This window comes from Cyanistes caeruleus, chromosome 4 (genome assembly GCF_971803275.1).
Source record: "Cyanistes caeruleus chromosome 4, bCyaCae1.hap1.1, whole genome shotgun sequence".
NCBI classification, from domain to species: domain Eukaryota; kingdom Metazoa; phylum Chordata; class Aves; order Passeriformes; family Paridae; genus Cyanistes; species Cyanistes caeruleus.
The window spans coordinates 29,741,036-29,762,095 of NC_141704.1; the positions used below are offsets into that span (position 1 = coordinate 29,741,036).

The following is a 21,060-nucleotide window of genomic DNA, read 5'->3' on the forward strand; positions in this document are numbered from 1 at the left end:
TGTCCATCTTCCCATTTTATTGTAATCCCCCAAAATGATCCAGTGGGGAAGGTCAGCTTCCTCTCCAGCCTTGGTTAATGAATGTAAAAGAAACGCTGTAAGCCCCATCGCATTGGGCCTGACCCTGAAACTGGGCTCCCTTAAATCAGAGCTGTGGGACACAGTGAGCAGCATTACCCAACCCAACTTTCACAGGCTGAGCTTTTTTAAGTGTTGGATTAGCACATCTCTAAGTTACAACTTTCATTAAGCAAACAAAACCTTTCAAGGCAACATACTCAATTCTACTCAGCTTTTCCAAAAGACTGTGGAATGCCTACTTGTCCTGAGCCAAGTTCACCAGGTGCTGTGTTAAATGGGAGAGGCTGGGGCAAGACCGTCTCAAGCTTAGCTAGCCCCTCTCAGCCTGAGCAGGAGACTGCTCCCAACTCCAGATTTCTTACCCAATTGCCACAAAACATGCAACAGTAGAGACTGTGCATAAAGGTACCTGCAAACAGGACAGCCTCTCCCTGCCCACAAGTTCAATACACTGTTTATCAGAGTACTTCCATATGCAGAAAGAGCTCCAGGCACTCAGGTGTGGCAACAGCAGGGTCTGGTTCATACACCACCTTCACTGAAGGAGGTGGTCTTGTAGCACAGCACTTAGTGACAACTCAGGCAAGCCTGAAGTTCTGCCTGAGCAGGGAAATGGAGGAAGGACTGCATATAAAAACCAAGAATTACTTATTTCTTTGCCCTGTCCTCACAAGAAAAGAATGCCATATAACAAGGAGGAGGGGCATAAATTATGGCTAGGAGTGGTTAAAAATAGGTGTATCTTCAGCTTTTGTGTTTCCAGACCAGGAATGTGATATTTGAGCATCCTACAGAGTCCAAGAGGTGTGGGAAGATGATAATTCTAGTCAGTTTTGTGTAAGGCCTGGAGACATCGGTGCCTTGCTGGCTCCTAGCCTTTTATAACAGCAATAGGTCTCAGTTTAATGGCTTTCTTGCTGATGCCAGCTTCATGGCAGGTGTTAACCACATCAGTCACGTTCTTGTAAGACTCTGGTGCCTGGAGGGAACAAAAAAAAGACAAAACTATAAACAACCCATAGTCACAGGAAGTCAGGTGTAGGTTTTTGAAATCCACATTTCACAAAAATAACCATATAAATGGAGGGTGTAGAAGTAGGTGAACATATTGAGAATTCGTCCACCTTATGTATCTAAAATGTAAGACATTTAGCTTTCCAAATAAGCTCTCATCATATTTCAGATAAAATATTTGCTATTTTAATCCAGTTTTTCAGATAATCAGTGCCCCAGCACGTGAGAATGTCAAGCCTCATTATCTAGTAGGAAGTGACTCAAACTTCTTCTCTACAGGTAGCCTTTAAGTTTCATCTTCACTGCCCCTTAGTGACAGCAGTCAAGGTTTTACACTAGAGCTTCCTCCTCTGGCCCCTATTCTGACAAAGAAGCTGCTCCTAAATAGAGACTTTAACATGATCAACAAGTTCATATAACACCAACATCCAGAAAAGCATAGTGCCAAATGATTAACACTTTTATGATTGAGGTTGTGAACAGAAGACATGCTCATGTTAATGCAGAGGAACTGAAGTCATAATATTCAAGGTTTTCTGACCATTCAGAGTTCTCTTCTTGAGCAAACATAGGAAAAGAGGATCTTTCAAGCTGCTACTAATCTACATAAAAGCTGCAGAGTAAGGTAAATTTAAAGCAGGGAGAACATCATTCAAGAAGAAAATCCATAAAACATAGCTACTTTTGTAGATGCTCACACAAAGATAGCAATTATCCCTATCACCAGGCAGAAGAGGAAAAATACCTGTCAATCAGGGATCTCCCCTTTCAGCATGCTTTTAGGATAGAAAATACTTCATATAATTTTCAAAAAAATTTGACAGCTCTATCAGAAATCACACAAGCTGCGTATTCAGAGTACTGGCAATCGTTCAGCACTACAAAAAATCAAGTCAGGGAGGGTCATTCAGCCAGGGAGCAAAACCCCCTTTTCCTTTTAAGATAATGAAACACTAAACTCACTTCTTCCATGACCAGTTTGGGAGAAGCAACACGGATGGCAATGCCCATGTCAGCCAGCTTGTCCAGTACGTCCTGGAAGTCCAAGTTACGTCGAGATTTGGCTCGAGACAGTGCACGACCCTAGGCCAACAGTTGTGTTAGTTTTATTTTTTTGTAGCAGTTTGGAAAAACAAAACTCTTTCTTATTTAAAAAAAAATACTGCATTATAAGCAAACACAGAGTGACTGAGAGCATAGACCACAGTAAACCTCAATACAGGAAATTTATTTAGCCTTCAGGCCACAGGCTCCTGCAAAATCATCCCTCTGGTATGGTGGCTAGGAAAGTTTCATTTGTATAACACATTCGTCTGCAAGTGTCTTTTTGCCCAAACCAAACAGTGTTCAGGACTTGGAATTTACTGGAAGACACTCCTCTTCCTCAATGATTGTCTCACACTGTGAATAACAGGGGAGGAAATACCTTCTTCTAAGTACTGGGGAGTTATATAGACATTTAACATATACATATATATATAGACAGCCTCAGCACAGTTAATCCCTTCTGTTACCTCAGTGTTACCAGAATTTGGTAAAAGGAGCTTATTCTCCATATCTCCATCTGCCTTATAAAAAGCAGTATCCCCTAGATTTTCTGCAGAAGTAGTCCCAACTACTCAGTAAGGGACAAAGACTTCTACCTTACAGTTCTCCTGGGCAGGGACTACTGGCAAGGCTACTCTCTGCTTGTATGACCAACAGAGGAATCACACATTGGATGACCCTTCAACAACTTTGTTCTCTGGATGACATTCTCATCCCAACCCCTCCCTGAAATAACTTCTTGACTTACAGCTCCATGGCAAGTAGTTCCAAAGGTCTCAGTCATGCCTTGCTCTGTGCCAGTGAGGACATAGCTACAAGTGCCCATTGTGCCACCGATCAAAACGGGCTGTCCAGTCAGCTGTGGATGCAAAGCACTCATTCATAAGAAAAAGCTGAAAAAACTCATTCTTAATAAGTCTGAGAGGAACCATATCTCCAGAAAAGGAGGTCAGATTAATATTCCTTGAGAGCATCCCTGCTTGTCTCAGGTGCCTGGAATCAAGGATTCTAGAAAACTAACTGCACTGAAAGATGCACACCAGTAGATCAAAAGCCTTGTGTCCAACAGACAGACAAGGCAAACCACTGAATCCTGCTCTTGGCATAAAGGTCTTCTTTCCTTTCATCCAACTATTTTGTGTGTGGAGCAGAAGGAGGAGCTCAATGTCCCAAAGATCTGACACAAGCTGAATATTGCCATCCCACCAGGGCTCTAGTGCTGTTACCTAAATGCTGAGAGTTCCTTTTTTAAGGTATCTGTTAGGGACCCTAAAATTGTCTGATTAATCCAGAATTTTCTATTTCCTCCTCCCAAAGACAAACTTACTTGATAATCAACAGCAATAAGAGGATGGTGAGGAGGGAAGGCCCTGGTTGATCCCTTTCTGTGCACCAGCAGAGTCCTCTCCTTTCCATCCACTACATGCTGTTCCACTTTGGCAATGTTGTGAGACACATCATAGATAACGTGCATGTCAAGGTCATCTGGGGTTGTGTTGAAGACTTTGGCAAAGGCCTAGAAAGAGAGAAAATCAGGATGTGAAGATCATACAGGATCATAATTCAGCCACAGTGGAACTGAACACAACAGTGCTGAGAATGACAGAATTGGACTGCATAGATTGTTTGTCTGCCCACTGGCAGCTTCCTGTTGTAATTCAGTCAGATATCAATTAGGCAAATTTGTCCAACTCTGAAAAGCTGGCTTTAGCAACAAAACCCCTCAATTTTAGCAACAAACCCTCCAGTTTTCTTGTATCCTCTTTTTTCAGCTCAAGGCATTTTCAACAACACTGCTTAAGTGGCATCTGCCAAGTACAATCCAGTGATGTTGAGAGGTTTAAAATAGATTGTCATGACTGCAGCTTTGTGCAAGTCTCTCCAGAAAAAAACAGCTTAAGAAACATAAAAATGAAATTAAGTTAAACAGTGCAACTACTCTTTGTTCTCCATGTCTGGGAAGACGCAGCAAAAATATCTGCATCAGAGACAACTCTGCTCCTACCTGTCGTGTTAGGAAAGTCATGGAAGAGCGGTTAACCCAGGCATAGTTGCCAGCAGCTGCCATTCCCTTCAGGTAATCCTGTCCCTCTGCAGAGGCAATCCTGGCACATGCCAACTGGCGATCATTCACTATGATTTTGTCCCGTTTCATAGCTTTTTCCATAGCCACCAGTGCATCTGGGAAATAAACACAGTAAATCTAAGTGACTTCCTCATTTTGTTTCAATCTTTGAGATTAACATGGGAGTCTGTAATTTGTATTCTAAAACTGAACTCATCTGCCCAATGGTCAAGCCCAAGGCTACTTCTTAAATGCAAAAGCAAACCCATTATCAATTGTTTGCAAACAGATAACACCTAACCAGACAATTCAGGATGCTCTAATCAATTGCACTGTAAGAAAAGCTCTTTGGTGCTGGAGTTTGCTGTCAGTGACAAGACCACATTCAAGTCTGCCTCTCTCCAAGTAGCTACACCAGTCAGATCATACCTGTGGCAACCTGGTGGCCCAGCCCTCTGCTTCCACTGTGGATCATCACGCACACCTGCCCTTTGTGGTCAATGCCCATTTTCTTGGCAGCATATTCGTTGTAAATCTCATCCACCACCTGGATCTCAGCGTAATGATTTCCAGCTCCCAGGGTCCCCAGCTGCCAATCACAACACACTGATCAGACAGGGCAGATAGAGCTATGGCAACAGGTGATAGGACAAATTTCTACAGCAAGGTTTTGGGTTTAGAAAAGGTGTTTTTGGGGAAAAAATATTCCCATGTAAACTGCAAGGAAGTAGAACAGTAGCATTACCACTTTCCTTTTTGTTCAAATTTGTAACTACCTGTGCTGCTGGAACAAGACTGTGATTAAACAAAAGGACCAGGATCAGACATACAGACTGCCACTTTTTTCCAACTTACTTTGGCCTGGATGGAAAGAGTATAGGCCATTGAGACTTCGTCTTCAGTTTGTACAGACAAAGCAGACAGTCTTACACTCAGTTATAACTCCACAAAGAAGTTACAACATCTTGTTAATTAAGTACTTAAAACTTTTCAGTAGATTAAAATAAGATTCCATTTCCAAGCCCATACTTTTTCAACTCTGTAACAGATCGTTTATTTGCAAGGCAAGTGTGAAAGTTGGGGACATAACATTATTTTCAGGTTAAAATGCTGTAATTTTGCACCACCCCAATTAATAAAGAATAGTATCAATTAATATCAAGAACATACAAGAAAGCTTTAGAAATGTACCATTCGTATAGCCATCTCAAATTGTTCCACACAGAGCAGCGAGACACCATATATAGAAATGTAATCCAGCTCCTAAACTGTGATTTAATTATCAGCTAGTTCTACTTATTATTGTATCTTTTCTTACCCTGCTATTAACTTGCTGAACAAACATGGATAAAAGCTGAACATTAACTTGCCTATCTCTTCAAAACAAAATACATCTGGACGTGGAAATACCACCCAATATAACTTGAAGTACCAGGTGTTAACAGATGAAAACCTGATGGCCCCAGGGACCTTGGGTGGTATGCCCAGTATTATTCTCCTCTGCTGCAGTTCTGTCAAGAATTATTCAGAACTGACCTCACCATCTTGCCTTTTCCCCCTGCCCAGAAATGCTAGACAGAGTTTCAAGAAAAGACACAGCATCAGAGAACTACTCTCTAACCTTTACATTTGAACCCTGAGAGCATGCACAGCCCTCCTGAAACATAACATTACCTGAGGCAGGCCCCTTTTCTTTGCCCTTGAAGAAACTTTGTTGGGGTCAGCCTGTAGCATTCTTCCATATTCCTCACAGTGCTCCTTGTCCTCTGCCCAGGCATAGCCCTCCCGCAGAGACCAGTCCACACCCATCTCCAGTGCCTCTTCCAAATCCCTGCAATTATCAAACACCTACATAAGATGATTATCCTGGGATACAACCAAAGCTCCACTGGACATGGCCTTGAACAACTTGATGCCGTTTTTTTTTGTTAGACCTACCTTTAGATTTAGATCCTTCCTGTAAGGAGTTGGACGAGATGACCTCAAAAGATGCCATCCAACCTCAATTATTCTATTATGTTATGGTCAGCCCCCAACTCTCCTACCAAGTCCAGCTTCTTAATACTGCATTAAAATCAAGCTCTACAAATATATTAACTTTTGGTACATCATCACTTTTTCTTCTTTCCTGGGTGGGAAATATCCTATTTTCTATCTGTAATCCTATCTCTCATCCCTTTCAAAAAAGGCCAAAAAAAAAAATCAAAGTTTTCTGTCAGAAGAAATAAGAACCCAGCAAGAACCTTTAAGGGGTTTAAATGAGGGAAGAAAGAGCTGACTGTGCATTGATTATTATGTCAGTCCTGGTAAAGTACATATGCAGAAAGAATGGAAAGCATTTTAGAATTAGCTTTCCTTTCCTAAGTCTCCCACTGATGAATCTTGCCTCAAAACAAACAACAGAGATGCCCCCTCTAGTGATGTGTGCACAAGGTCATTCTCTTACTTGGCATTCATGGGGATGACACCTTTGGAGCCAACACCAACAGGAATGTGGTCAAACATAGCCTGGGCGAGCTGTTCCTTCACAGGCTGTACGTCACTTTCATCCAAATTTGTCCGCAACAAGCGGACACCACAGTTGATGTCAAAGCCGACACCACCTACAAGGGGAGAAAAAGCCATGTCAGGGAACATGTACTGAAGGCTGCAATCTCAGTCCTTTTCTTGTGAAGGAAGAAAAAGCAGAACTGCATTAGGCCTAATTTTAACAGATTTACATGAAAGCTAGGGCTTCAAGACAGAGCTGTAGGATTGCCTACAGAGCTCTCTGTTTACAAAGTTACTCCAGAAAGTTGACAAAGAGAAGTGGACACAATTATAAAACACACTGACCATAGAAAGTAGAGAGAATGTTCCTGTTCTGCTGCCTAAGGTCAGAAGAAAAGTGACAGAATCAGGCTCCCTGATGGAAAATGTTCTTGAAAGCAATCCCCAAAAATAAGCTCTTTTTTGAATCTTCACTGGAATAAATAATGAATAGTTATAAGAAGTAAATAATACTTACAAGGAATATTAAACTTCAGTTCCTGGTGTTTTGCTTAGCTCCTACTATTTATAATAATAAATTCTATAAGGCAACACCAAATGTGAAAGATAATCATGTCACCTCTAGTATGAAGGTTCTGGTGTTACGAATGTTAGAGGGGAGACACCAAACTAAGAGACCTTGGGTCTGAGTCAATCGGGAACACTTGAAATGATCAAAGCAAAACTGAAACATGACTATCATGTTTCATGACAACCACACAAGCTTCACACTGTCAGTAACTGAAGGTCTGGGTGTTTACTAAGAAGACAGACATACTGTAAGGTTATGTTTTAAGTGTAGAAATATCCTCAAAAGATGTTATCAAACTACTCAAAGAAACTAGCCAGTTCTTTATCAATCTGGTGAAGCCCCAAGGTCAAAGACTTCAAAACTGAGGGATACCACAAGTCCAAGCTGCAAACACAAGGGCAATTCTCCCAGTCCTGTTTAGCTGTTCTCAGTGTAACTATCTGGTCCATAAAGAATAAAGATTCTAAGTGCAAGAATTAAGCACCCCCTAACTTCCTATAATTCTCATATTTTTAGATTTGTTTCTGAATGTAAAGTCCTGCCATTTTGAAAGGTATTTTTATGCCATCCCAGATATTTCTCAGAGCAGGTTAAGCCAGTCATCCTTACCTGGTGAAACCACTGCTTCAGGATCACTCATATCAAAGGCAGCCATGTTGCCAATAGCAAATCCATAGCCAGAATGGACATCTGGAAGGCCTATTGATCTCTGAAAGGTAATTTTAAAGCTTTATGGAACTTGATGCTGCACACTCATCTTGGTTATACTTTGCCTTGTGGCAGTGGTTGTCACATTTGCAAACAAATATACCAAAAAGAGAATGGATGCTCAGATGTAGGTGAACACATCAACTCAGGTGAGGATCTAATCTCCTGCACTTACAGGACAGTCAAAAAAAGCAGAGAACAGATCTCTGAAGCAAACTCCCCATGATACCCAGAAAGTTATTGGAAACTGGAACTTTTCAGTATCTATTAAAGTGCTACCACACACTGAAGTGAACAGTACTTTTGAATGGGATTATTTGCTTCTTCTGCCTCTCCTTGCCATCACCAAGAAATCCTTGGTTTGGAAAGAAAAAGTGAAGATTTGAATATGTAGATGATTGTAGCATCTCTTCTACAAACTGCCAGCCAAAATTCCTATTTTAGCAGGTTGTTACTATTCTACCTTACTCCATTTTGGCCTGACCCTCAAGGCATTTAAAAGCCTGATGGTCTCGCTTTTACTGCATCCATAAATGCAAAACTTCTGCCAAAAGAGACAATTTAAAAATTCTGTAATATGGAATATTGAATATGAAAAGGGTAATTTCCACATTGTACTTTGCACTTCTTGAAAAGAGTCAGAGGTAAGCATTTTCCTCCTGCATCATTATATCTCCTGCTTTGGTTCCAAAAAGGCACAGGATGAGGGAAGGCAGTGTTGAGTGCATGTGCAGGCTCACTACTCACGTGAGGCCAATAACAATAATACACACAACAGTACCACCTCCTGCTCTCTCCACACTTCTCCCAGTATTCCAGAACAGAGGCAATTCACAACCAACATGCAGTTAGTAGGAACAGTGGGGGAAGTTGGCTCAAGAAGCTGAAACAGCATGAAAAGCTGTATGACAAAAGACAAGCAATGAAATAAGTGGCTACTTCCCTTTATAACAACTTAGTTTTGCAGCCTGGCCTTGCAAGCACTGCTTACACAGATACAGGTTCCTAATACACACACTGCCTTGAGAAGAGCTTTGGTCCATACCTCTTCTCATGAGAGAGTTCCCATTTGGAATGCAATAATGTCAGACAAATGGATACAGAAAAAGAGCAGTTTTCCAAAGCAGATACTCACGTGAACAATGCCAGGCAATGCAGCCACATTCCCAATCTGTTTCATAGCAGGCAAGAAGCCACCCGCACCTGAAAAACATATTTTTAAAAAAAGTAATCTGATAATTTACCATGATAATTGCAATGAAACACTTTCCTAAGAGGCTATTTAAAACATATGCCAGAAAAGAAGACGGCTGACAAGACTTCTGGTATAAAGAGCCTGGCACTGTGCATAATCTGCAGTTTCATTAAATGTGGTGTTTACTTCATTGAAGGCCAACTTCTGCTGTGTTCGTACCGACAGCGTGGGGTCTGCGCTAGCAACAGCAGCGTGCTCCCTCAGCCCGGCTGGCAGCTCGGATGCAGCCCCACAGCACACCGGCCCAGGCAGTCCCCCCCACTCTAAGCTCTGAGAGCGGCACTCAGGGAGCGCTCCCGAGCACAGCGCTGGGCACAGGCCGTGCTCCAGCTGTGCGGGCTACAGCGGCAGGCAGGCCGGGATAACCCGCTCCGGCCCGCCGTCCCTCCACACACACCCGCCGGGCCCGTCCCGCCGCCCCTCCACACACACCCGCCGGGCCCGTCCCGCCGCCCCTCCACACACACCCGCCGGGCCCGTCCGCCCCTCCACACACACCCGCCGGGCCCGTCCGCCCCTCCACACACACCCGCCGGGCCCGGCCCGCCGCCCCTCCACACACACCCGCCGGGCCCGTCCGCCCCTCCACACACACCCGCCGGGCCCGTCCGCCCCTCCACACACACCCGCCGGGCCCGCCCGCCTCTCCACACACACCCGCCGGGCCCGTCCCGCCGCCCCTCCACACACACCCGCCGGGCCCGCCCGCCCCTCCACACACACCCGCCGGGCCCGGCCCGCCGCCCCTTCACACACACCCGCCGGGCCCGCTCCGCTGCGCCCCGGGGCTCGGGGAGGGGCGTGCGGGGACAGCCCTGGCGCAGAGCTCGAGAACAGGCACTAGTTCTGCCAGGAGAGGTTTAGCTTGGACATCAGGAGGAATTTCTTCACGGAAAGGGTGATTACACATGGGAATGGGCTGCCTAGAGAGGTGGTGGAGTCGCCGTCCCTAGGAAGCATCTTTTCAGGGAAAAGATGGACGTGGCACACAGTGCCATGGTCCAACTAGCACAGTGGCGTTCGGTCACAGGCTGGACTCGATGATCTCAGGGGTCTTTTCCAAACCGACTGATTCTGTGTCACCCCCCGGGTCAGGGCGTCCGCACCCCGCCGGACCCACCTCCGCCGCGGCAGGCATTGCGCAGCTCCTCGAACATCAGCTTCTCCAGCGGGTCGTTCACGTAGAAAACGCCCTCCACCTGCGGGGAGAGCCGTCAGCCGCCCGGCCGCCCCGACCGCGACTCCGCGCCCCTTCCCCCGACCCCCGCCCCGGGCACCCAGGCCGCCTCCCACGCACACGCATGTTCGGCACGAAGCCCTTCTTGATCCGCCAGCAATTCTTGTCGATCTTGTCCAGGTACTGCAGCTCATCGTTGTAGCTGCGGCTCATGGCGGCAGCGCTCCCGGTCGGCGGGTCCCGATGGCAGCGCCGGCCGGCGCCAGGAACTGACGCGGGCCCGCGGCAGCAGCGGACAGGAGCCGGCGAGGCTCAAACCTCTTCCCTCAGCCCTGCCTCCTGCCGCCCCCATCCGTCCGTCCGTCCGTCTGTCTGTCTGTCTATCTCTCACCCGTGCCGAGGGCTGGCCCGCTCCCTGCGAAGCCCATGCCAGACCTGTCCCCCACGGTGCCGGGGCGGCCCGCGGCAGGCACCCGGTACCCGCTGGCCAGGGAGTGAGAGGGAGCGCAGGGGGCTGGGTTGGACCTGGCTGCCTCCTCCTTCACGCCACGTACGGCTCCGGGGCTACTTTGTGTGGAAAAACCCCGTTTTTTTTTTTTTTCAAGTGTCTGTGCGTGCTGGCCCCCGAGGCAGCGTAGCTTTGGCCCGTGGGGTATTCAGGTAGCGTCCTGGAGCGGGTGGGATCAGCTCGCTCAGCTCCGGAGAGGCAAAAGCTGCCTGCGTTTCTCAGTTTAGGGACACGGGTGTTTGGGGGCCAGAGCCGGCTTTGTGCCCAGGTTTGGCCCAAGCACAAGCAGCTACGCACTGCAGGACAGGCTTGGCCCTGCAGAACTGCGTTCACGTTTGCACACTAATAAAACACTGGAAGAAAAGGAGGAGAAAGAAAGAGGGTAGGATACCCAAATGAAGTAAGAAACGTATCTAACCTTCAATTCAGACAAAGATGTCGGAGCATTAGATTTAGATGATTTAACCAGAAACACTGAAGGAGTCAAGTGTATCTAACCTGGCTAAACGGCACTAAACAGGGCACATGACAGACACAAGGATTTTCAAGAGTCACAGGGAGAGATGGAGAGTAGTAATGCTCAAGTCCTGCTTCTGCATCTTAAGATTTATGTTAAGACACTGCAAAGATTTAGTTCCCATTGTAACTGGAACAGTTCCCAGTCTGACAGTTCCACAGTTCTGGAAAGAGTGATAGGAATCTATCACTGTAGGTGTGCAGGAGGGAAGTGTTTAAGGTTGCTAGAGTAGAAACATATTAGCAGCTGTATCTGCCCTAGCAGCATTTTGACAATGTAGTTTTCCTAATTTTAAGAGATTGCAGCATCCTTCTGGAAGTGTATAGACAAAATTGTATTTTGAAAGAGTCATTGATCTTAAAAACATTTTTGCATCAGTTAAACTATAGAATAAATAATGTCAAGCATCTGTTACATGTTCTCCCTTGGGTCTGCTTGTTCCCACCATTATACCAGCTAACCATTCCATCAGCTTTTTTTGATTCCCCTCTTGCCCACCACAACCAGGATGGTAGTTGTCAGAGCTCAAGTTAAACATTTCAGCTTTGTCTTGATTTTCAAACATTGACTTGATCTGAAGTTCATGCTTAACAAGTGGTCTCTCTTCTCCTTTAGTGTTTGTAGTGGACATCAGTCGAAATCAACACATATCCCTGTGAGGAGAAGAACCGTCATGGACATACTATGAATTAAAATGAAGATGTTATATTAGGGTTTCTTAATTTCAAATTGATCTTGGTGTTTAAGGTCCAAAATTCTACTGAGAAGAGCTGAATGTTTGAAGTAATAAGTTTTATTCAACTCTGTCATATGAACTTTGCAAAAGGGCTCCATCTTTCCTTGGGTGCTACCCCTTTGCACCATGTTAGTGACAGAAGGAAATCTAAAGATCATACAGCCTACCCAGGAAGGTTCATCTGTGCCTTGAGGCAACTAGGCAAGCATCACAAGGTGGGATTATTCTTCACCTAATTTGTGCCACTTAAGAATTAGCCATTTAATCTAAATTTGTCCTTAAAGCTTCCCCAACTTTCAGCACATACAGAGTAATGAGCCTGCAGAGAGCAGTTCATCACAGTCACAGAATCACAGAATGGGTGAGGTTGGAAGTCACCTTAAAGATCATTTAGTTCTAATCCCCTGCCATGGGCAGGGACACCTGCCACTAGATCAGGTAGCCCCAGGCACCATCCAGCCTGTCAATGAAAAGTAAGAATTGTTTTTTCTTCCTATTGACCATAGCTATCAGACTGGGACTGGAAGTGGAAACGCTAGAACCAGAGCCTAAACTCTAGCCTTTAAATGGGAATCTCATTCACTTTGCTAGGCTTCACATAGTAATTTTGTGTTGTCTCTCATTCCTTGTTACTGTTGAGGAGACTGGTTAGAGAACACGGGGGGGAATGGGCACCACAGAATCACTAAAAGCCTTCATTCACAATTAGTCTGTAAGGTTGTTGGCAATAAGTGCCACTGACAGCAGTCTCCGAGCGATTACATTTTGTAGGGAACCAGGTATGTGGGAGTCAAAGAACAATTACAAACAACCTTTGCATTTTTTTTCCTGAGTTGTGTTTTGTGCTTAACTGCAAACAAAGATTTAGGAATCTCTGCAAAGAAAAGCTTCAGAAAAACTGAAAATAACTGAGAAGTTTTTAATCATGGAGAAATGCAACAGGCTTATTCCTTTTCTGGGCATTCTTTTGTCAGCAATGCCCTTGTACTGACTGGTTACCTAGCAGCATTCTGTATGCTCACACTAAGGGCTAGATTTGGAGAAGGATAACCAGAAGACAAAAAAAAAAATAAAAATACTTTCTGAGAGCTCACTAACTACTTTTGTCTACTAGCCTCAGTCATTGTCACCAATTATTAACAAAATCCAGGTGTCCTAGGTGCACAAAATTGAATTCACCTCCCTCTCATATTCCAAGTATTCAACAAGTGAGATAACAATTTGATCTAATTGTCACATCTGATTTGATGTGATTGGCCAAATTTGAACAATATGTTAAACCCATTTTTACATGAATTGCAGCTTGCAAGACTGAGCAAGTTGTACATTTGATGTAGTTATATATTCAGTTCTAACTTTTCCTCTCAAAGAAAAATACACTTGTTTCTAATAGAATTTTGCCATTATTACAGATCTCATTTTAAACCCATTTTTACTACTTAAGTAGCTCAAATAAAACAAATTTTTCACAGTATAGAAGGTGAATAAATGCCTAGGGGAAAAAAAAAAAAGAGAAAGAGGGATAACCTTTCATAAAGGAAAATCTTTCATAAGTATCAAAATCTTACCTCTACAATTGTAATGTGAGGTCTTGTCAAGGTAACGTTGGCCAGATTGGGAAGAGGGAGTCCTTTTGACAGTTTAGCTTTAAAAAAGAGACAAATTATGGTTTAGGTATGCATTAGAAAGATAATAAACACCTGCCTTTCAGCAACACTGTTTATCCAGGGACTTGTAGGTCATTTGTAACAATTAGCCTCTTAGTCCTCACAAGCAAGCCTGGGAAGTCACTAAGATACTCATTTACCAATGGGAAAGAAGAATTACAAGTGCTTCTCTCTTGGCAGAGTGTTGCAGCCAAACCAAGGCATTTCATGTTCAACACAGTACATACTGAGTGATTTGTCCCTAATGATCCCTGAGGGATTGTTAATACATCTCTACCATCATTAGAACTTGTTCCCATTTGTATCCATTAACTAAAGAAGGTGATGTTCATCCCAGTATAGAGGGCTGACACAAAGCTGTATCTCCCTCCAGGGCCTTAAATAAGATTTATGAGGCAAAAGCTCTGTTCTAGTCTAATATAAAGGAATACATTTCACATATGGTGGCCTCAGGCGGGTGTGCAGATGAGAAAGACTTTTGCTTTTCTCCCTGATGCGTCAGGACCACCTAGACTGAGATGAAGGCAGATGAATTTTTATTTTCCTAGTAATTTTTGCCCTTTTTACAGAACAGTGAGAAGGAGCACTTACACCCCTACAGATCAATTTCCACCTTCCACTGCTTACTGGCTGATGGTCATTTTCCCTCCAAGTTAATGGGAGCTGAAAATTTAATCAGAAAGTCAGAAGAAGTTCCTAGAATAACCCATTCTGCTGGAAGCTTTTTAGCTGGTGCTTTGAAATACAGCCTTACCATTAGCTGATGGAATTACTTCAGTCTGTAAAATGTAAGATAGGATGTTTTCCAGAAGCAAGACCTGCAACAGACAAGAAAACCGAGTTAGTTATCATTTCCTGATGGCAGTAGAACTGTCGTGCCCTAATCCTGGGTGGAATTAGTCGGCTCTTAGTCAACTTCCAGTTCTCTTTTGGCCTCAAAGAGTCATAAACTCAAGTGAACTTTGGATCTTAAGGTTTTGGAATGATGCAAAGGAAGTGAGATGCAAAATGAAAATGGATTTCATTATGCTTGGCCAACATTTTAATTTGCTTTATTTGTGAGATAATTTACCTACAAAAGCAAGCTAAGCAGGACTAGAACAGTTTTAATAATTTCTCCTCAGCTACTCGGAACTGATTGATTATACTGAGAATGAAATTACTCTCTGCAGGGGCAGGGCTTTCCCCTGCAAGGCGGCAACTGCACTATGTCAGGCATCTGAGGGATGCATCTTGACTCTCCCTCCTTGCTCTAATTCCGAGCACCTTGACGAGCACCCATGGAGTGCTTGTGCCTCAGGATCCCTGTGACCATTGGATGGCGCCCTGCTCTTCTGCTACAGCTCAGGTGTGCTCTGTTTCACCGAGATGATTCGAGAGATCTCTGCTTACTGCAGCCGGGGCAACTACAGAACGTCTCATTCGCACAGCACTAGCGTGCCCCAAAGAGTTTACTTTTAACTCCAGAAACAGAGAGGTGGCTGCCAGAAGACAGGAAGAAAGCTAATCGGGAATGAAGCCAAATGATTTAGAAATACAGATAAAATTTAGCTGCTTACTCTTTAGCCTTGATATCACTGATATTCTTTGTTTGCATTTCCTATATGCTTCAACTACCCACTTACCTCAAAAGAGCCAACATTGGAGTGGGCTAGGGAGAACTGGACCCTGAGGGAAAGAAGTGAAACAAGATGAGTCACTAAGAATGGATAAACACAGTTATTCTAATCATGTGCAGTCACTGCTGTAGAGCTCCAGGCCTTAAGAAGCATCTGTAAAGAGATTTTTGAAGCACTTTCACACAGAGCATACTGCTGCATAGAGAAAGATGTGGTTTTCTTGGAGCATTGCTGAGCATCCATGCTCAAGAGTGTGCTAGAAGGGCTGTAGCCAGGAGTGTGCTTTCCTCTCTGTGCTGTTCTGGAAATCCTACTGACAATTGATTTTCCCAAGGACTTCTAGGGTGTCATGGGGTGTCAGGTATTTTCCAAAGATTTTGGTACATCTGCAGAACGCTTTCATGTGATTCTTACCAGGAAGAAAGGATCTGTTCCTTGTGTGGTACTACTGCTGCTGGCTTTGTTAATACTGCCTGTGTTTCCAAATTAAAATATTTATTCCCTATGTTACTCTTGTATTCAGCAAAAGATTTCTGAGTTTCCTCAGCACCAGTACCCAAGTTCTCAAGGTCAGCTTCCAGCACACTCTAGATTTTCTTCTGTGAAAATTACTGCAGAAAATGCTAACAGCACTATCCTCCTTAAATTTCTAACATCCCTCTGCCCTTACAAACTGTGCATGTTCTTAACCCTGTGTCTTAGGGAGTGTTATGGAGTCCCAATTCCCAGTTGTGAGGTCCTGATATACAGAGCTTCTTCTCCATGAAATGTGACATGCTAGATGTGTAAATGACCTAGCCTCTGGTCTCCAGCTTTCTGAACCTTGCAAGTTGCAGGACTTCAGTTGGTGAAGTCTGCATAAGAACAACTGCACAGGGGACCTGCAGGGGCCCAGGTTCTTTACTGTGCCCTGGACTGCTCTGACATTCTTTAGTGGCACAGGTTGTCCAGAAAGCCATGACATCTTGCCAGCTGTAAAGTGATAAGGGTTACTCTCAGATGATTTATGGTCATCAAAACTGCCCTGCATGCTTAGTTTATCTAGCTCAGAGGGGAGAGTAGATGTAAAAAGCAAGAAGTTGGGTGACACCACTTCCCTGCAGCAATCCACTGGTGAGAAGTCCCTTGGGGCCATGGCGTTTGTCAGAGAGAAATTTCCTGCCTCCTCTAAACTGTACAAGGGCTGCCAGATTCAGAGAATCTGATGCAGATTAATTTGTCAGCAAAACATATTCCTAGTTATCTGATCATATGTCTAAACTACTAATGTTGGGATTGCTAGCATTGTTTTCCAAAGGAAATTTTTTCATCCCAGGTTGGATTACCTGTTCAAACATAGTGAGCCCATCAATTTCTGATCAAATATATTCAGAGAAATGCTGCTGTTGGCTGCCTGCAGAATAAAGAAACTATGGGTTACCAGACATAAAAAACCCCAGGACCCTTCCTGTGAATTCGTCACAAATACATAAATACCATCTTTCCAGTTATGCACAGAAGCTATTTTGGGTAAAGGCAGCTTTCTCATTGCACGGCTGCACACAGTAAATGTCTGTTTGTTTGAATGGCACTGACAAGAGCTGAAATGGGGGTAATGAGATATCATTAATCAAAGCCATGAACAAGATGCCAAGAGGCATGACTCACTCTTGCACAACTGTCATTCCAGAGAACAAAACCTTGCTAAATCAGAGTCATTATGTGTTGGGATTTCTGTCCATCTGTAGGAAAATGTTCTTTGCCATAGAAATGTCCTGTAAGTTAGGTGAGGTCATGCCTATACCTGTGACTAAAGGGAATCTGCATTTTAAGTACTAGAAATTTGGTATTTTCTTTGTTTCTTGTACAGAGTTTTAACAGAAGGAAGGAAAACCCATATTTAATCCTGAGTTAAATGTCACCTTGTTTGTTGTACTTACTATGTTCAGCGTGAACAGAGACTGGGTGGTTGAGTCTGGCAGACTGGCCACCACCTCCATGGAGCCCTGAATCTCTACTGTGAAGGAATCCTGCTGTAAGCTGATGAGAGGGATTTCAGTAGCCATTAGCTTCAACATCACTGGGTAGGCTGTAACTGAATATTTAGCTACCTGTAAAGTTCAAAGACAAAAAAAAAGTAAAAAATATTTTTCTTGTAAAATGGATCAGAATACTGCATTTTCTCACCTTTGAAGCAATAATTTTGAAGTAGTTCCTTACAATGAAGGTTAAGGATAGCTGCTAAAATAAGATTTTTTCAGGTAAGCAGGAAATAAAGGTTTTCTGTGGTGCTAAATTAACAGCATTGGCCACTCAGGAATGCAGTGGAAAGTTCCTTCCAGTTAAGGAATACAAATTTTTCCATATTATTTCAAGTGAAATTAAATACTTGCTTGTGAACAGAGAGGCTAAATGGACCACAAATGTGGTGTTTAGTCACACAATAAAGGAGCTCAAGAGTGATTCACTTTGAAATTCATCCATCTCAGGAGATGGGCTCCTCCTCTGGACTGTCCTCTGAGGAGCCTCACTCTGTTCATTGCCTGAAGAGTGAATAGGTTCACAAAGTTCAATATTCAAAACAGAGGGGGTGGAACATTTGCATCGGTGCTCATGGCATTTTATGGAGAACACCATACATGATTGTCCTTGGAGAATTGTTATATTTCTGAGGAAGGAACTTAGTAACATCTGAGAAGCAAAAAAGAAGTACTTTGAACTATTAATCTGATTTCACCCAATCTTGACATTTATAGCCTCAGAGTTCTTATGCTCATTTTTGGTTTCTCATTCTGTTTTAAAAGGTTGGTGGAAGCCATGCATGGTCATATTCTCTGACCTGTTATATTCATCTCCTTCACCTAAAATAAATGGAAATCCTGTGCATCTGCCTTGTCTGTTCCAGAGGATGTAATGTTTCCTGTCCATCTGTTAGCTCATTTTTCCACACATGGTCCCTTCCCAGGTTTTCTGCTCATCAGTCACAGGCCCCAGCAAAGTAAAGAGAATTATGCAAGTTTGGGGAGGAGAAAGGTGATTTTTCTGAGCTGAGGCCCTCTTGGATGTCTCTCAAAGCAGGACTCATGACTGGAAGCTTTTTCCTGCATAGAAACCAGCTTTTTCCTGGTTTTAGGTGGGAACAGCTGTGGCTTAGGCACGGTGCCCAGAGAAAAGATTGATGTGCAAGGTTATGGGCCAAGATTATGTTTGGTAACAGTGCAAGTCATTCCAGTCATCATGGGGGGATGACAAGGCCCATCTGCTCAGCTGTTGTAAGGCACACATGTGCCTTCTGCAGTGCAGGAGCCCTGCTGGCCCTATAAGACTTTGGGATACACCAGCAGTGAGGTGTCTTGACACCCACACTGGGTGGCTTCCCTGAGACTTTGTGAAAGTAATGATACTCACCTCAGGGATGATACTGCCAAATATCTCAGTGTTTATATTAAAGTAGCTGCAAGTCTGAAGGAAAAAGTAAAAGAGAGAAAACAAATGAGTTACCAGAGTTGATCTTCATGGTCAGCTTTTCTGAAAGTGCATTTTTACGGCCATTTCAATGAATATTTGATTTTGGGCCTCTCAGAAATATTCCTAAGAGACTCGGTATACTTAAAGCAGCTTCCCAATAATACATGCCAAAATAATCCCTCAGAAATCAAATGCTAATTTTTTTTTATAGTTTAAATAATTAGTTTATTATAGTTTGGGCTGCAGTCTATAGGTTTTTGGGACTTACTGAACCTACTGCAGTTGGGTTAGCCAAGTCAGACTTCCTCCAAGATACAGATGCTGTGCTTTGACATATGCTTTCCTTACAAGGCCCCTGAAATACTTCCATTCTATGAAGATCCCTCAGAAAACACCCACTGAGGCTTCGAAATGCTTCAGAACTGATCCCTTGTCCCTGTAGAGAAGTCTGTGCCTCACGTCTACAAACCCCTTATTTTTTGTAACAAAGTTGGCATTATTTGGTATTTGGCTCAGTGGAACTTGGCATTCCTGGCTGTGGCCTGAGTCATCTATACAGAGCATAAGTAAAAGAGAATAATAATACCCTAGTATTTATAACCTACTGTCTCAGGACTCTACAGACCAACTGAGAGCTTTATATGGCCACGTACTGACATCTGGCAGGTCAAAACCGTGTCTGAGCCACTCTGACCCCATTCCTCTGTGTCCTGCTCACCTCCTCTGCAAGGGTCATGTTGAAGGCCCCTGCAGTGTAGTAAGCAAATGAGGAGGTCTGAAAGAAATACTCTGAGAAGGCAAGGTACAGCATGGAGTCACTTTGGTCCGGGATTGTGGAGGAAGCTGCCACGAAGGGAGAGTCAGTATAGTTTCCAACTGGGAAGACTACACCCTAGAAGTTATTGACAGAGATAAAAAGAACAGAGTCAAAATACAACTATACCATGACTGCAGACAATGAATGCTACTTTCATTGACTTTTCCCAGGCTATTCATTTGGTTTATAAATGAGTATGCAGGCTTGGTATACACAAGCACCCTGAAGGCTTGGTGCTTTCAAGCAGGTGATGAAGGCAAGTTCCAGCATTTGGACATCTTCACAGATGAGGCCCAAGATCTGTCTTTGGGATACTGGTCACCTACTGAGGACCGTCTGCCACTGCAGATCACCCTCTAAATGAAGTGTCTAAATATTGCATGAAGAACATGACTAGCGGTCCTCCTTTTTGAAAAGCCTTCCTTTCTCCTTTCCTCATCCCCAGGAATTTAAATCTGAGAACTGCTGCTTAAGAGCTATCCAATGGTCTCAATTACAAAATTGATCTCTAAAACCAGAGGTCTTTCTTGGTCAAAATCAGCACTTCATTCTGCCCAGAATCAAGTTGATAACTTGTGCAGACAGAAGCCTTGTGAAAGAGGAAAGTTGTGTCAGACAAACCTAAAATACCTAGGTTGTCCTCGGCATTACCCATCATATTGGCCAAGCCTTGCAGATCTATACTTCCAAATGCATCCAGATAAAACAAAAAAGTAAAACTAATTGAAAGTGATGTAGACATTTAAAGGTTAAAGTTTTTTAATGTCAATTTTATTAGCTCTGTTTCATCTCAAATGCATTTTGTCTGTCTTTATCTTCTCACCTAGCTCTAAAGTTCTGATTGTCTTTTAAGGACTATCAAAATGCTTACAAAGTGCTGAAACACAGATGGTGACTTCTCCATTCAGTCCTCACTTGCTGGATTTACCATATAATTTTTGTATATTTCCCTGGGAGAGTAGCTCTTGGAACAGCCATGATTTTACATCTTTAGTCTGACTCAAGTCCCTACTTAAAATCTAGTTGCTGCAATACTCAGAGGAGTTTGACAGCAGCTGCAGAGCTGGTGTGCTGAGACCAGCGTATACCACACGAGCAGATACTACATCTTTGTTCCTTTTTGTTTCCACCTCTCTAGCATCCCTGTTGTCCTTTTTTTAAATACTTAATTTATAGGATCTTTGTGACAAGATTGTCTTTTCATTCAGCTTTTGTAGAGCACCAAGCACAAGGCAGCTTAAGCTTAATTAAGGATCTCAAATACTATAATAATGACAGCTACCCTAATCAAATCACCTTATACAGAATGACAATGAAGTCATTTTAGAATCAGGAACTAGT

At 43.5% G+C, this 21,060-nt stretch overlaps 2 protein-coding genes across 10 annotated transcripts in view; both read right to left on the bottom strand.

Annotated features, from left to right (window-relative positions):
* Window positions 1-12,002, bottom strand: RTCB (RNA 2',3'-cyclic phosphate and 5'-OH ligase). The gene is made up of 12 exons (XM_086887285.1): window positions 10,529-12,002; window positions 10,352-10,430; window positions 9,112-9,179; window positions 7,878-7,977; window positions 6,654-6,810; window positions 5,882-6,038; window positions 4,637-4,796; window positions 4,148-4,323; window positions 3,470-3,658; window positions 2,891-3,001; window positions 2,059-2,178; window positions 1-1,060 (listed from the first exon to the last, which is right to left on the bottom strand). The coding sequence occupies exons 1-12, from the start codon at window positions 10,619-10,621 to the stop codon at window positions 953-955; spliced, it is 1,518 nt and encodes a 505-aa protein (XP_086743411.1). The 5' UTR covers window positions 10,622-12,002; the 3' UTR covers window positions 1-952.
* BPIFC (BPI fold containing family C) overlaps window positions 11,747-21,060 on the bottom strand; it is a 43,471-nt gene continuing 34,157 nt past the window's right edge. For all 9 annotated transcript variants that reach the window (XM_086887292.1, XM_086887289.1, XM_086887291.1 and 6 more), the window contains 8 exons: window positions 19,621-19,794; window positions 18,843-18,896; window positions 17,375-17,545; window positions 16,781-16,848; window positions 15,462-15,504; window positions 14,591-14,654; window positions 13,738-13,814; window positions 11,747-12,086 (listed from right to left, as the gene is read on the bottom strand). In XM_086887292.1, coding sequence (XP_086743418.1) covers window positions 12,045-12,086; window positions 13,738-13,814; window positions 14,591-14,654; window positions 15,462-15,504; window positions 16,781-16,848; window positions 17,375-17,545; window positions 18,843-18,896; window positions 19,621-19,794 — 693 coding nt within the window. In that variant the 3' untranslated portion in view covers window positions 11,747-12,044. The remainder of the gene's footprint in view (window positions 12,087-13,737; window positions 13,815-14,590; window positions 14,655-15,461; window positions 15,505-16,780; window positions 16,849-17,374; window positions 17,546-18,842; window positions 18,897-19,620; window positions 19,795-21,060) is intronic.

Coding starts and splice junctions, on each gene's coding strand:
- RTCB (XM_086887285.1), bottom strand. CDS start 10,621: ATGAGCCGCAGCTACAACGATGAGCTGCAGTACCTGGACAAGATCGAC. Junction 3,659..4,147: donor TGACTTTCCTAACACGACAG/GTAGGAGCAGAG, acceptor CTCTCTTTCTAG/GCCTTTGCCAAAGTCTTCAA. Junction 3,002..3,469: donor TTATTGCTGTTGATTATCAA/GTAAGTTTGTCT, acceptor TTGCATCCACAG/CTGACTGGACAGCCCGTTTT.